This window comes from Moschus berezovskii, chromosome 14 (assembly GCF_049115385.1).
Source record: "Moschus berezovskii isolate FMDL1 chromosome 14, NW_MosBer_1.0, whole genome shotgun sequence".
In the NCBI taxonomy this organism is placed as follows: Eukaryota; Metazoa; Chordata; class Mammalia; order Artiodactyla; family Moschidae; genus Moschus; species Moschus berezovskii.
Genome location: NC_142473.1, coordinates 86,199,917 through 86,214,636, shown reverse-complemented (window position 1 = coordinate 86,214,636; position 14,720 = coordinate 86,199,917). Strand labels below are relative to the sequence as shown.

The following is a 14,720-nucleotide window of genomic DNA, read 5'->3' as shown; positions in this document are numbered from 1 at the left end:
AATAGCTCACCACTGCCCCAAAATAGCAAACAATGATGAGGCATCCATCATGTGAGGGCACTTTCCACTCATTATCCCTAACTTCTAAAATACCACCATGGAGACAGTATTACCACTGTTTTACAGATGAGAAAATCAAGGCTCAGCAAGGTTAAGAAACTCGCCTGAGCTCATCCAGCTAAGGAGTAAACCCTTATCAGTCTAACTCCAAGCCCATGCTATTTCCATTACCTTACACTGTGGTCAGGATAAAGGCCAAGCTCCTCATCTGTTTTCAAGATCCATATTTATTCATCCAGCACATTAAAGTAACATTTATTAACCATAATCTGACCCTCCTTATCTATTTAAACTGGAATTCCACTCCTCAGCATGAAAGTGCCCTTCCAATCAGGTTTATCTGATCATTATCCACCCCCTTATATTTGGTCTACAGTCTCATAGACCCTCTCATTTGGTCTAATGTGGCCAAAAAGAACTTCTCTCAGAAGTGCTAGAAGACCAAACAGACATCACAGCACCTGTCTGATGGGTTTTAAACAAACTAGAATGGGCAATGAATACATATGACAAAGAAACAAACAGCCGTTAACTCTCATTGTCTAAGAATCTTTTCCAATTGCCTTATCACATCTTTTACCTCTGCTGCTGCTGCTAAGTCGCTTTGGTCGTGTCCGACTCTGTGCGACCCCAGAGACGGCAGCCCACCAGGCTCCCCTGTCCCTGGGATTCTCCAGGCAAGAACACTGGAGTGGGTTGCCATTTCCTTCTCCATCTACTTTCCATCTATTCCTAGTCCTGTTCAGCAAGTTTAAAAGCCAAAGATGATTGTCAAAGGAAAACAGCACCAGAAATCAACCAGTTTGTTGATTCACTGGTTCCTAGATGAGAGCCATTATCTAGAATAAGCTATGATTTTCTAGAGATGGATTAGTCTCGTTTCCTTCACACCATCACTAACAGATTGCAAATATTTTGCCTTCCTTCCTTCCTTCATCCGTATGTGTCTGTGTGTTTTCCTGTCTCCCCCACCAGAAGATAAGCTCCATGAAGGCATAAAAATTATCTTTCTAGTGTATCCCCAGAGCTCAGCCTTGTATATCATATTTAGCAACACACGAATAATGAAATGAAGTCTGTTGTCTTACTAGTTAAATAATCCTGGACAAGTCATTTAACATTAATGGATTTGTAGATAACATTCAAAATAAAATTATATACAAATTTTTGAGATTTGACAGAAAACAACAAAATTCTGTAAAGCAATTCTCGTTCAATAAAAAATAAATTTTTAAGAAATTATATACAAATTTAAAACAGTTAACTCAGTGATGAAAAGTTGTTAAATTTATCTGAAACAGCCATCTTCAAACAAAGAATCATAAGGATTAACACTCACTGAGGGAAAAAGTGTTTATACTCAGTGAATAGAACATAAAATAAAAAGACTTGTTCCTTTTGGGTTATTCTGAACACCTACTGTAAGCCATGTACTCTTCTAGAGGTTAAGGATAACGAGACAGACAAGTATCCTGCTCTCAAGAAGTTTACATTCTAGCTGGGGCAGGGGAAATTGCAGAAGATTAACAAATAAGATGTCAGATGGAACACTATGAAGAGATCAAACAGACTGATGAGAAGGGACTTGTGGCTTGTTCTAGATTGGAAGTCAGGGACAAACTCTCTGGACAAGTGACATTTAAGGAGAAATCTGAATGGTAAGAAGCAGCCAACCTTGGGAAAATATGAACAATGGTAACTACTAATGCCACAGCCCTAAAGTGTGGGGCTGAAATATACTGGATCCAGCAGAACATGTTGGAAATGAGGGAGGTATAGGTGGGAATCAGAGTATAAAGGCATCTATAGGTTAGAGAAAGGAGTTTTGATTTTATTCTAGGTGAAAGAAAGCCTGTGGAAATTTTAAACAGCAGAATGACATAATCCAATCAACATTTTGAAAAGGCCTGGCTGCTTATGTGACAAATGGATAAAAGGAGGGGAAGAGTGAAAGCAAGGAACTTAGTTTGAAGGTCAGTTTGCAGTGATACGGAGCAGTGATACTGTGAGCAGTATCACAGTAGTAGCAGTAAAAAGGGAGAGAAATAAAGGGATGTGTTCAGAGAAAAGGGCTGTTTTTTTTGGAGGCTTTTTTTTTCCTTTCCTCTTTTCTGGTTTTCATTTTGTTTTTAATGCACGGAAGACTACGTTCAGTACTCATTTTTACAACTCTCAAAGTTTAACTTCTCCACTCACAACCATCATCACATACACACAAAGATATCATAAACCGAACTATGAAATAAAACTGTACTTAAAAAAGAAATGTTAAAATTATTATATAGGGCAGAGCATTGTGCTATGATGACTTTACTTCTAAAACAGCCTAAAACTATAAATGCCAAGGAGAAGAAATTTTTAAAAATCCAACTCCAAAAAAAACACTCACTACCCATACAAAGGAAAACAAAACATTTTTACTTCTTTCTCCGCTCTGATGGCAACACATTACCATCCTAAGTTTGCCATTTTTGAAGCCTTGGGTAGGATGGCCATTTTTCATTCCCTTTATAAAATCGACTAACACAAGATTTAACTAAACTGTTGTTGCATTTAAAACAAACAAAAGAAGTGAGTCCTCTCTACCTCTTGAAAATTAGTCTAATCCTGATAACAATATATTTCTGAGAGCATGCAATATTTATATTTTCTTGACAAACGCCATAGAATCACCTACAGTGGCACTGCACCCGCCAAGTCAAGGCTCCATTTCCACAGTAACAGATGCTGCAAACAAGTATTGTTCCGTCTTTTTCCCTTGCTTGCTTGCGTGTGTATGTGTATGCGCGTGTGCGTGTGTGACGCGCTGGCAGCATCTAAAAATCTGTCCTCCTTCTGCTAAGTTTCACGTCCTTTCACGAACTGCTACCTCTTCAAAATATGACGGCAACCCCAAACGTCTTTCTGTTCCTTGTTTCTTTCTCCATCTCAGGGCAGGGAGCTCACATTAGGGAAACTATTACCTGATTTGGCAATCCACGCCCTGCCCCGTATTTCTATCAACCACCTCAGACCCTTTTGAAAAGATGCAAGATAGCCATCCAGATACACGTGAGCGCCCAGGACTACTCACCCCGTCCGCTCTGTCCCCGGACAGGTTCCCCGGCCCTCAGGCGCTGTCCTCCCTGCCTCCGGCCGCGTGACCGCACCACACGTGGTCCCGGTGGCGCTGGATCCGGCCGGCTCCGTCCGGCGCAGGACTACACCCGGCAGCTACCTGAAGCCGGGCCCCACGTCCCAACACGCACGGGGCAGAGAACCTGCGGGTTTCCGACGCGGCTTGGCGAGCTCTCACAATGTGTAATCTCGAGACCATTTAATTTTTGATCTCCTCCCTGAAAACAGCTTGTTTCCAGCCAGGAAGTGCGCTAAAGACCTCAACGCTCGAGATCCCTCCAGATGGAGAGTTCTGTCCCCACCTCGGGTCCTCGGGTCTCCCAGATGTGGGTCTGGGGTAGTCTGTGACAAACCTGAGATCAGGAGTTAGCCCAGGGATCTTGTTCCAGAACATTCCAGGAGCCACCTAGTGTGAGAGACATGTGGGACCAGGTGCGACTGGCGCCATCTGGAAGCCTTCGCCTCCATTACGCCTGGGGCGCTCTTAGCAGGACTGAGGCCATAAGCAGCCTCCTCCACGGGAAGCCGGAGGTGTCCTCCCACCTCCTTGGGGCCTCTTTCCCGTTTGTTTTCATCGGCTGCGAAGGATGCGGCCTGCTCCTAGAGAATCGCCCACGCGCGCCCTTCCCCCTGCCTCGCGCTGTCAGCGCTCTTGCCCCCAGCCCCCAAGTCCCTCAAGACTTGGCTTCCCGCCCAAAGCGCCCCTCGCCCTGTGATTGGCTGTCTGAGGGGCCTTGGCCAATGGGGGAGGACGCACTGGCCCGGCGTCCACCCGCGCGGCTGGGGGAGGAGGAAGCACGTCGGGTGCGCGACGTGCGTGCGTGTGGCGCGCGAGGACGGTGGCGTGCGGTGTGTGGTGCCGGCTGCGTGGCCTCAGGCTTTCGCTGTCACCCCCCGCCCCGTGCACGTGTGTGCCGGGGCCCGCGGCAGGACGAGGGCACCCGGGGGGCGGCTGCAGAGCCCGTGCGGCCGGAGGAGGCAGTGAGGGCGAGCCTCGGGTTCGGGCCTCCGGGACCGCCACGCTCCATTCCCAGAAACCTTCGCGCCGAGAGGTCTCTCTTCAAAGGAGTTGGGCCCGGGGCGCGCAGGGCTTGTGGGGCGCCCCGCTTTGCAGGGCCTTCCCTGAAGTCCTGCGTTCCCCGCTCCGCCAACCGCGATTCCTTTGGTTCTGGACAGGGAAGGAGACCTCGGGACGTTGTGCAGCTTTGCTAAGCCGCCCCGCGCCAGGCAGGAGTGTGGGAGGAAGCAAGGCAGGCTGGATCGAGGACCCAAGCGCCGAGACGACCGCAGGAGCATCTCCTCCCGCGGAGCTATTCCAGGTTGGGTCTGGGGGCGAGGCCCAGTGCTGGTGGGTCGGGAAGTCTCCCCCAGGGCCTACGTTTGGGCCCTTGCAACCGGTGCCATCCTCCACTCCCCTGTCTCTGGCTGGGATGGAATTGAGCCTACGATTTCTTAATTCACCTTTTCCACTCTTTTCTTTCCCGGTAGTTTGACGTGAACTGTTTGGAGCCCCAGTGCCACCTGACGGAAACCTGCATGCCAGGAAAGGAACACCACCTGTGCAGCGTGTGGGGACCTCGGTGCAGAAAACTGGAAACGTAGTAAGTCTGAAGTCCGAATACCCAGCTTGTGTTGGGAAGGGGTAGAATCTAGCATAATCATCCTTGCTTCACTGTTAGCCAGATAGTTAACCAGATTGACAAACCTACAGGCTAAATTCTGTGCCAATTTCCAGGTGGAAACAGGCTTCCTTTGGATAAAAACATCTGAACCAAGTGTGGCAGTCTTCTTATTTCGGTTGGAGACTTTTTCGCCAAGTCCAGCAGCTTCTCTTCTTTGCTGTGCACCCTCTGCTGGTTAGTGTGATAGAGTGAGCTTGGAGAGAATTAGGCGTGTATGACTTCTTCGAGATCATGTAATACTCAAGTGTTTCATTAAACTGTGTTAAATGTGGGAAGAATACCCATGAAACTCAGAAATGTGATGCTCAGGGAGAATATGAGTAGCCAGCACCATAGGAGCTGAGTCCCTGGTGACGTGAACGAGGAAGGTTTAAGGGCAACAGGAATTCCATGTTTGTGGTGCTAGTTCTGTGCTAGGCACTCACAATGCTAAGCAGTTTGGTAGAAACTAACTCATTAAATCTCTCAAACAGTTTTATGAGGTTAGTATACGACTGTTATACTTCCTATTTCCTAGCTAGATCAGAAAAGTAAGACTCAGAGAAGTTAGATCATTTGCCTGAAACTATATAGCTAAGCTAATAAATAACAGAACTGAGATTCAGATCTAAGGCTATCAACGAGCTCCCACCTGTAACCACTCGGATATTCTTAAGATACACTTGGGGGCACAATTCCTGGGTTTATGGTTCCTCAATTCATGCTTTTGTCTCTTACTTTCAAAATTTCCCTGTCATTTTAAACTTAAAAAGAAAAAAATTAGGTATAACCATGCCTCTGAAAGGTGTTATCTCACCCACAGGAATCTGATCCATGAAAACCCAGAAAGGTTGTTAAGAGACCAACATGTGCTCTCCTGCCAGTCCCAAAATCCTGTACAGGAATCCCCGGTTCCTCCGGTTAGCTTTTCTGCAGCTTTATCACCAGCAACAGAGTGGTGTGTTCTGTGATGTCCTTCTGCAGGCAGAAGGTAAGAGACTAGTAGGGACTCAACTCACCGTAGACTAAGAGAAAATCATTTTAGGGCCAGGCAGTGAAGGACAAAACCAGAAAGTGTGTAATGATTGCATTTGAGTGCTGTTTGGTAAAGAGCTTTTTCTAGGACGGGTACATTTCTCAAAAGTGAAAGTGAGATTATACGCCTTTAAAAAAAATGAACTAATTATAAAGCGCCGTAAATGTAGAAATTCTATAAAATGTGGATAATACGGTAGTGGGATGATTGTGAAGATTGAGTTTAATATACGTAAAACACCTAGAAAGGTACTTTTAATGTTGTACTAAGCAGAATGTAAGTATTAGATGGTCCTATTATGTATTTTTCTGTTTTCTTTTTTATTTCTTTATTATTTTGGGCTGCGCTGGGTCTTTATTGCTGCGCCAGCTTTTCTCGAGTTGCGGTGATTGGGGACTATTCATCACAGTGCGCAGGCTTCTTACTGCAGTGGCTTCTCCTGTTGCAGTGTATGGGCTCTGGAGTACACGGGCTTCAGCAGAGGGTCCCTGGGCTCTAGAGCACAGGCCTAATAGTATGGTTGACTTGCTTCTTGGCATGTGGGATCTTCCCAGACCAGGGACTGAACCTGTGTCTCCTGCATTGGCTGGCAGATTCTTTACCACTGAGCCACCAGGGGAGCCCTGTCTTCCTGTTGTCTTGCCAAGCAAGTAACTTCGTGTCTTGGCAGTTCACTTTCTTCACTACCAACACTGTAACACTCTCAGTTTACCAAGTACATATAGTATAGTTTCTCATCTGAGATAAAGCATGTTGTTGTATGGTCCCAGTTCTACAGGTGTGCGAATTGAGTCAGTGATTTGAGTGACTTGTCTTAGTAAGTTCTCTTAGTAACACTTGGTTTCATTCCTTTATTCAAAGTAAACCAAAAAAGTATACTGTACTAGCATGAGCGCTAGTATATATGAAGATGAAGTCCATCCTTGTAAGGAAACCATGTGAGGGGGGGATATCCCAATAACCAGTGCATTCAGATAACTGCGCAGCACAGTAAATAACGTTGGGGTGGGACAGGAACGCAAGAGTCACCAACTTCACAGACTTGAGGAGGCTGGGAGGTGGGGGTGAGGGAGATGTTCTTAGAGGAAATAACCTCTTAGATGAGTTGTGAAGGACAAATAGAAGTAGGAAGAAGTGGGGAAGGATTTTCCCAGGCAGAGAAAACAGCATGTACAGAGATTTAGAGGTATGGACCAGAGGTTTGCAACTGGTTCATTATGGCTAGAGCACAGACTGTAAGAATTGTATTGATCAGAGCTGTGGCTAGAGAAATTAGCAGGTCTGAAGGGTTATACCAAGGAAGTTGGTCTTGTCCTCAGAACACTGGAATTATACTTGTAGATTTTAAAGAAGGTCATAACTGCTTTAGAAATAGCACTCAGGCTGCAATGAGGAGAATTATTAGATTGTTATTGAGTCCAGAGAGGAGGCTCTTTTAGGATCCAGGAGAAAGAGAATTGTGGCCTGAACTAAGGTATTGAGAATAGAAAGAAATACACAGTTTATGAGCTATTAAAGAGAAGTATTAAAGAGGTATACGGATGTGAAAGTTGGACCATAAAGAAGGCAGAGTACCGAAGAATTGTTGCTTTCAAATTGTGGTGCTAGAGAAGACTCTTAAGAGTCCCTTGGATGGCAGGGAGATCAAACCAGTGAGTGCTAAAAGAGATGAACCCTGAATTTATTGGAAGGACTGATGCTGAAACTGAAGCTCCAATACTTTGGCCACCTGATTCAAAGAGCTGACTCATTGGAAAAGACCCTGATGCTGGAAAGATTGAGGGCATGAGAAGAAGGGGCTGACAAAGGATGAGATGGTTGGATGGCATCACTGACTCAATGGACATGAGTTTGAGCAAGCTCCAGGAGATAGTGAAGGACAGGGAAGCCTGGTGTGCTGCAGTCTGTGGGATCAAAGAGAGTCAGACACAAATTAGCGACTGAATAACAGCAACAAAAAGAATTTACAAAAGTTGCTGCAGTTAAGAACATAGACTGAGGTAGCCTTGGGTTCAGTCTTGTCCCTGCTCTTTCAGCTCAGCTCAGCTCAGTCATATCCGACTCTATGCTACCCCATGAACTGCAGCACGCCAGGCCTCCCTGTCCATCACCAACTCCCAGAGTTCACCCAAACTCATGTCCATCGAGTTGGTGATGCCATCCAGCCATCTCATCCTCTATCGTCCCCATCTCCTGCCCTCAATCTTTCCCAGTATCAGGGTCTCTTCAGATGAGTCAGCTCTTCACATCAGGTGGCCAAAGTATTGGAGTCTCAGCTTCAACATCAGTCCTTCCAATGAACACTCAGGACTGATCTCCTTTAGAATGGACTGGTTGGATCGCCTTGCAGTCCAAGGGACTCTCAAGAGTCTTCTCCAACACCACAGTTCAAAAGCATCAATTCTTCGGCGATCTTCAGAGTCCCAACTCTCACATCAATACGTGACTACTGGAAAAACCATAGCCTTGACTAGATGGACCTTTGTTGATAAAATAATGTCTCTGCTTTTTAATATGTTGTCTAGGTTGGTCATAACTTTGCTTCCAAGGAGTAAGCCTCTTTTAATTTCATGGCTGCAGTCACCATCTGCAGTGATTTTGGAGCCCAAAAAAGTAAAGTCAGCCACCATTTCCCCATCTATTTGCCCTGAAGCGATGGGACCAAATGCTTCACTAACTGTAATTTTGCACATTACTACACTGTGCCACAGTTTATTCATCTGTAATAACAGCTACCTCACAGGGTTGTAGTGAAGATTAAAATTAATTCTGGTAAGAGCCTTAGGTGCCTGGCACATAATAAGGACTGAAAAGTTACTAGTTTTTTTTTTTTTTAAAGAAAACTGAATATTTGATTAGATGCAATGGGTAAGAGAAAAGGAAGAATCAAATGTGACTTCTAGTTTTCAGGTCTGGGCCATTGGGTGGATGTGTTATCTTAGTTTGAAGTAAACATCAGGCAGTTCTGAAGTGTGGGGAGTGGTGAGTTTACTTTCTAGGAAGGTCGCATTGGAGGTACTTGCGGGACATCCATGTTGTCTTGCAGGCTGTGGCCTGCTTAGTATTTCAGAAGAGGTATCTGGGCAGGGTTGGATCTGGGAATCGTCAGCAAGCCTCTGCTAATGGACGCCATGGGAGAGGGAAGTGCCCATAAAATGAGAAGGTGGCTCAGGACAGTGGATACCAGGCAGTGGGGAGATTTCAGGAGAGAACTGAGCCCCGACTGAAAAGTGAAAGTGTATGTCACTGTTGTGTCCAACTCTCTGCGACCCCATGGGCTGTAGCCGACCAGGTTCCTCTGTTCAAGGACTTCTCCAGGCAAGAATCCTGGAGAGGGTAGCCATGCCCTCCTCCAGGGGATGTTCCCGACCCAGGGATGGAACCTGGGTCTCCTGCGTTGCAGGCAGATTTTTTACTGTCGGAGCCACCAGGGAAGCAAGCTCCTGATTATCCATATCCAGAGCTCACGATCTTTTGATTAGATCACAAGCAGCTTCTGTACAAATTTTTAAACTCTTGGGTGAGTCAAAAACATTTATTCAACAAGTGTTTGTTCCCCTACTTTGTGTCAAGTACTGGGTATTCTTCAGTGAGTTAGACAGACACGGTCCCTGTCCTTGGAGCTTAGAAGTTTAGTGAAGGAGACGGACAGTTTCAGTGCAAAACAGCTGAATGCTGTGGTAGCTGCAACACCCCTGACCCAGTGGGGACGGCGGGGGAGGGGTGGGGAAGGCTTTCTGAAATAAACCTTCAAGGATAAAAAATGAGTTAGCTGGGTAATGGCAGACTGGTCCAGGTCGGCAGAAGAAACAAATTTCTCCTCCTTGAGCTTCCTTGAGGGAAACTGAGAAGGGACAGCACATTCAGGTAGCAGTGCCTGTGTTTAACCCGCGAACTTGCCAGTCGGCCTGAGATAAATAATTGGGTTTCCCTCCAGGTGAGGCAGTCCCAGCCCATTGCTGCATCCTGTCAGCCTGCAGCCCCTTCTTCACAGAGCGCCTGGAGCGGGAGAAGCCAGCCCAGGGTCGGAAGGTGGTGCTTGAGCTGGGGGGCCTCAAGATCAGGACCCTGAGGAAGCTGGTGGACTTCCTGTACACCTCCGAGATGGAATTATCTGGGGAAGAAGCCCAGGACGTGCTTTCCGCAGCCCGCCAGCTCCGTGTGTCTGAGCTCGAATCCCTTCAGCTAGAGGGCGGGAAGCTGGTGAAGGCCCCTCAGGGTCGAAGGCTGAACAGGGAGTGCCTGCAACCTCCCAACCCAGTGCCAATCTCTGCCAGAGTGGTGGCTTCCAGCCGCCGGCCTCGAGCCCCGCTGCCTGTCACCCAGGCACCCTGTCCTCTTGGGGCACTGAGACTGAAGTCTTCGGGGAAGGAGGAGGGGCCCCCGGAGAAGAACCACCGACAGAACCCGGAGAACTCGTCTGGCACTCTCCTGCTCAAGAGGAAGGCCAGGGCCTGCCCAGCTCCACAAGAGTCAAGTTCTTCACCATCGAGCCGCGGTCAGGGACCCAAGGAGAGCAGGAGTGACCCCGCCCTCGGTTCTGTCACACTCTCCCCTCCCAGTTTGTACCCCTCCGTCGACGAACAACTCCTGCCCAGGAAGATCAAGCTGAGCCGCTCAAAGCCATCTCCCGATGTCTGCACATCCAAGACTGCCAGCCTCCTCAGTGGACCTAGCTCAGTGCCCACAGCCCCTGGCCGCCGCCTGTGGCGGCAGAAGAGTACAAATAAAGAAGCACCAGAGGACAAGAAGAAAACAGGGCGAGCCAGTCCCCTCAGGAGCAGCCCAAGTGCATCGGGTCTTGGGAAGACGGGTGGGAATAAGAAGCGGAGCCCCGAAGTCAGGGCCCCTCACCCGGACTCTGCAGAGGAGGGGCAGGTTGGGAGAGTAAAGCTTCGCAAGATTGTCAACGGGACCTGCTGGGAGGTAGTTCAAGAGCCTCCCCTCAGAATCTCTCAAGATAGCCCTCAAATCCCAGAACTCAAAGACTCAGGAGAGCCTCTGGGGACACAGCCATCCTCAGGTAAGGAGCAGGACCTGTCATCCACGAGAACAAAGCTGTGTGAGGACTCGCCCATGTGCTCCAGGCTACAAGACATTTTGCTCTCTGCCGGCCGCTCTCCAGACCACTCAGTGGAGAAGTCCGAGTTTGGGTCCAGCCCAGAGCTGGTAGGGAAGGAACCTGGACTGGACATGGACTGCAGAGAGTCCTACACGTTCAATCCAGCCCCGCTCGGGCAGCCCTGCGAAGCTGAGGAGTACCGCATCACCAGCGCCGCTGCCACCAGCGAGCTGGAGGAGATCCTGGACTTCATGCTCTGCGGCTCTGACATTGAGCCGCCCATGGAGTCTCTGGAGAGTCCCCGGGCTGAGGGCTGCAGGACCCCGAGTTACCACCTGACGGAAACAGGCAAGACCTGGATCGAAGGGGAAGAATGGTGTTTGCCAGACGTGGAGCTCTGGCCCAGGGAGTTCACAGGACTGGAAGAGGAATCTCTTGGTGAGAACAAAGGGCCAGCTGAGCCTTTCAGCCCCCTAGTCCTGCCCTCTGAGAGCAAAGAGCCAGGTGAACCCTTCAGCCCCCTTGTCATGCCCTCCGAGGTAAGTGACGGGGAGGTGTTTTCAGTGGGAGGCTCTTGGACTCCAGACCTGGAAATTAGCAGCTCCCAGCCACTGGAAGGTCAGAGAGACAAACTTCTCCACATGGACTCCCTTGACCCTCCCCAAAGGTCCTATGGAGACCTCTCGCCTCCCCGTTCAAACTGGGTGGACGCTGACCTGGAAGTGTCCCTAGCAATGGATGAGGTATTATACCCAGTTCCAGAGGCAGGCAAGGAGGGATCTGGCAACTCGGAGTGGGTGGGTCCACTTCCTGCCAGCCCTGAAGAGGAGATTGATGTAGACTCCCTGTCAGAGGGGATTCTACCCATGAGCATTCTCTCTGTGTGGCCTGACCCTTCCTCAGAGTCAGACACAGAGGTAGATATACTAACATGGTAGCAGAGCGGGGAGGTCAGGTCACAGGGCCTGGGAGGGAGAGACATGCTGGCCCAGAGAAAGTCCACCGACAGGCCAGCGTGCGTCCCTGTCCTCTCAGCACCAGAGGCAGGCATGCCCGTAGTGCTCCTTCCCTCCCGAGGCTTTTGGAGCCAGGCAAGTCATTCCATAGGCAGAAAATTATGAACTTGAATCCCCTTACTTCTTTCATAATCTTGTCTTCCAGTCAGTGACAAGTGAAACAATAAACTGTGTGGTCACCAACTCTCGTGGGTCACCAGTGACAGCCAAAGCCAGTCTCCCCGATCAGCAGGCATCTATCACTAGTGCCTGGTATGTGTGGCTTAAGTCACTGCCAGCATGGGAAGTGTAGCCAAAAGCTCCACAGGGCTGGGAAGATGTCCTGCATCAGCACTTCTGAGAAGTGAGGTGAGAAAAGTAGTTCCTTTTATTTCCTTTTCCCCCATAGTTTTGACAAGTATTTCCCATGCTCTAATAAGGACCATAGGAGACCCAGGTTAACTGGTGACCTAGGGCTATGAGGAACACAACCAATCCCATAAGGCTGGCTTAGGGCACCCCTTCCCATATTAATAAATTTACTTCACGACTCAGGCTTAATCAACTCAAATCCTTTAATTTTTATTAAACCAAATGCAAGAACTTTTCAATGTCTTACTAGAGGATTGCCTCACAACTGAACCATCGTTTCTGGAGGGGAGGAAATCACAGCTTCAGGGCCATGACTGAAGTTTGGCCATGTCCCGTCATAAATGCTCCAACATCACCAGGGACAGAGGCTGTGAAACAGAGAAAGGAAAAGTTAGAGAAGGGATGCAGGTATCCTAGCCAGCCCTCCACCACCGAACACAGAGCACTCAAGGGCTGCGCGCACACACACCGCCCCCATCTCACGCAGCATCAAGTGCCTGACAACATGCCAAAGCCCTGGCTGCAGCACTCGGGACACAGACGGTCGGATCCTGCGACCAGCAGTGCCAGCACCACTATGCAGGGCTGGCGGTACACGCCGGGAACACAAGAGGGCAGTAGGCACACCGGAAACTACACAGAGGTTTGGCCAGGAAGGAGACAACACACACAAATACACGAGGGCATCGGTGGGATTTACAGCAAAGTGAGGTGTTTTTTTAAAAAACAGAAAATCGGCCCATACTCCGAAGGACACAGTTCTCTGCATCCTCTAAGGACACAATTTGCATTCTCATAGTCATTTACACTACCAACGGCATTCCACGGCTTAGACACTGGAATGAGACACGAAGCTTGTAGCAAAGGGCACACTGAATAGGAAATTGGGGTGGGGGGGGGGCGACTTCAGTTTTTCCCACCAGGAAAAGGGGGAAGAGGTATTCCCACTAGAGGAAATCCCGAGAGCAGAAGCGAGTTATGGAGATGTAGGTCCCGTGTGAAATCGGATTTAACAGGAAGGGCTGCTTCGCCGGCAGCCGCACCAAGATCAGCCCACTCCCCCCCCCATTCGCCATCTCGAACCTCAGCGAGACGCCTTCTGCCCCACCTCCCTACGAAAGGTACTTCTTCAGCTCCTCCAGCACCACATGAGGCTCCGGAAACTTGAGTTTGCGTGGGGGCCCCTTCTTAAGACCCGTCCAGAGCTCCGCGCCTGGGAAGAAAGGCCACGTGAAGCGCAACGGCTCTGGAACCCTGCAGCAGTTCCCCGAAGCCACCGGGAGGCGGCGGTCTGGAGGCCCGCGCCGCGCCGCCCCGCCCCGCCCCGGGCCGGCCCGCACTCACTGCTGCCGTCGGCGCGCAGCAGCGTCACCTCGAAGCTGCCCCTCCGCGGCCTGGCGGGGTTCACCTTCACCGCCAGCTCGGGGGCCTGCAGGCGCAGCGCCTGGCTCAGGGCCGCGGCGTTGCGCCCGTAGACGCGTCAGCTCGTGCTGCGCGGAGAAGGGCGAGGTCAGAGCCGGGCCCCGGCCTGCGGCGCCCGCGCCCTCGCGCTCCCCGCCGCGCGCCGGGCCGCTCACCAGTGCTCGATGACGACGCTCGGAACCTCCGCTCCGCCCTCCTGGCCGCCGGCCGGCTTCTCCCGCTTCTCGGCCGCAGCGGCCAGCGCCGCCTCGGCCTTCCGCTTCCTCCCGCGGGACGCCATGGCGCCTGGGGTCCGGCTGGGGACAAGGCGCAGCCGCGGCCACCGAAGGCCAGCCCGGCTCCGAGCGCCGAACCGCAGCCCAAGAGCTCGGCTCCCGGCGCGAAACCGCTCTTCGGCGGCTGCGAGCGTGGCGCAGGGCGTACACGTGGTCTGGAGGCGGGGCCTCGGGCGAAGCCGCGCTGCGCGGAGGCGGGGAGGCGCGGGGCGCCGCGCCCAACCACCCGGCTGGGGGGCGGGTCGCTGTGAAAACCAGTCTTCACACAGGCGTCTCTGTAACCGCGGCGCCAGCTTGAACGGTGTCCATCAGGGCTGCTACCCAAAACTTCGCTCCTGGGACCCACGGATCAGTCCCAGACCAAATGTACAGCTTAACTCTGGGGTTAAGTAAACTTTGTTACGGGTACAAGGTTTTGATTTGAAGCTTGAATTGTTTCCTAGTCTTTAAAGCCAAGCCAATATTGTATCTCCATTTCGAGCTTCTTCCAAGGTAATTGCTTAGATCTAACGTCGGTAATCATTCAGGATCCTTCATTAACTAATATGAATAAATTCTAAGAATTCTCTGTATTGTTTCCATCATTGATTTTCAAGTGGGATAGTAGGATGTTAGTAATATCAAGACCATTTGAGGAACATTTTTAAATGCATGCAGAGGTCCTGCGATTTTGACGAGCCTACCTATGTCTGTTTTGAAAGGTGTCCAGGGCTTTCTTAA

The 14,720-nt window shown here is 50.0% G+C and overlaps 2 protein-coding genes across 2 annotated transcripts; one reads left to right on the top strand and one right to left on the bottom strand.

The window, feature by feature from the left end:
* Window positions 1–5,705: 5,705 nt before the first annotated feature.
* BTBD18 (BTB domain containing 18) lies at window positions 5,706–12,022 on the top strand. Its single transcript, XM_055424159.2, has 2 exons — window positions 5,706–5,829; window positions 9,812–12,022. Exons 1-2 carry the CDS (start codon window positions 5,706–5,708, stop codon window positions 11,872–11,874), a joined length of 2,187 nt encoding a protein of 728 aa, XP_055280134.2. The 3' UTR covers window positions 11,875–12,022.
* A 466-nt stretch (window positions 12,023–12,488) lies between these two features.
* SELENOH (selenoprotein H) lies at window positions 12,489–14,158 on the bottom strand. Its single transcript, XM_055424166.2, has 4 exons — window positions 13,881–14,158; window positions 13,648–13,793; window positions 13,387–13,516; window positions 12,489–12,671 (listed from the first exon to the last, which is right to left on the bottom strand). The coding sequence occupies exons 1-3, from the start codon at window positions 14,003–14,005 to the stop codon at window positions 13,416–13,418; spliced, it is 372 nt and encodes a 123-aa protein (XP_055280141.2). The 5' UTR covers window positions 14,006–14,158; the 3' UTR covers window positions 12,489–12,671; window positions 13,387–13,415.
* Between the last annotated feature and the right edge of the window lie 562 nt (window positions 14,159–14,720).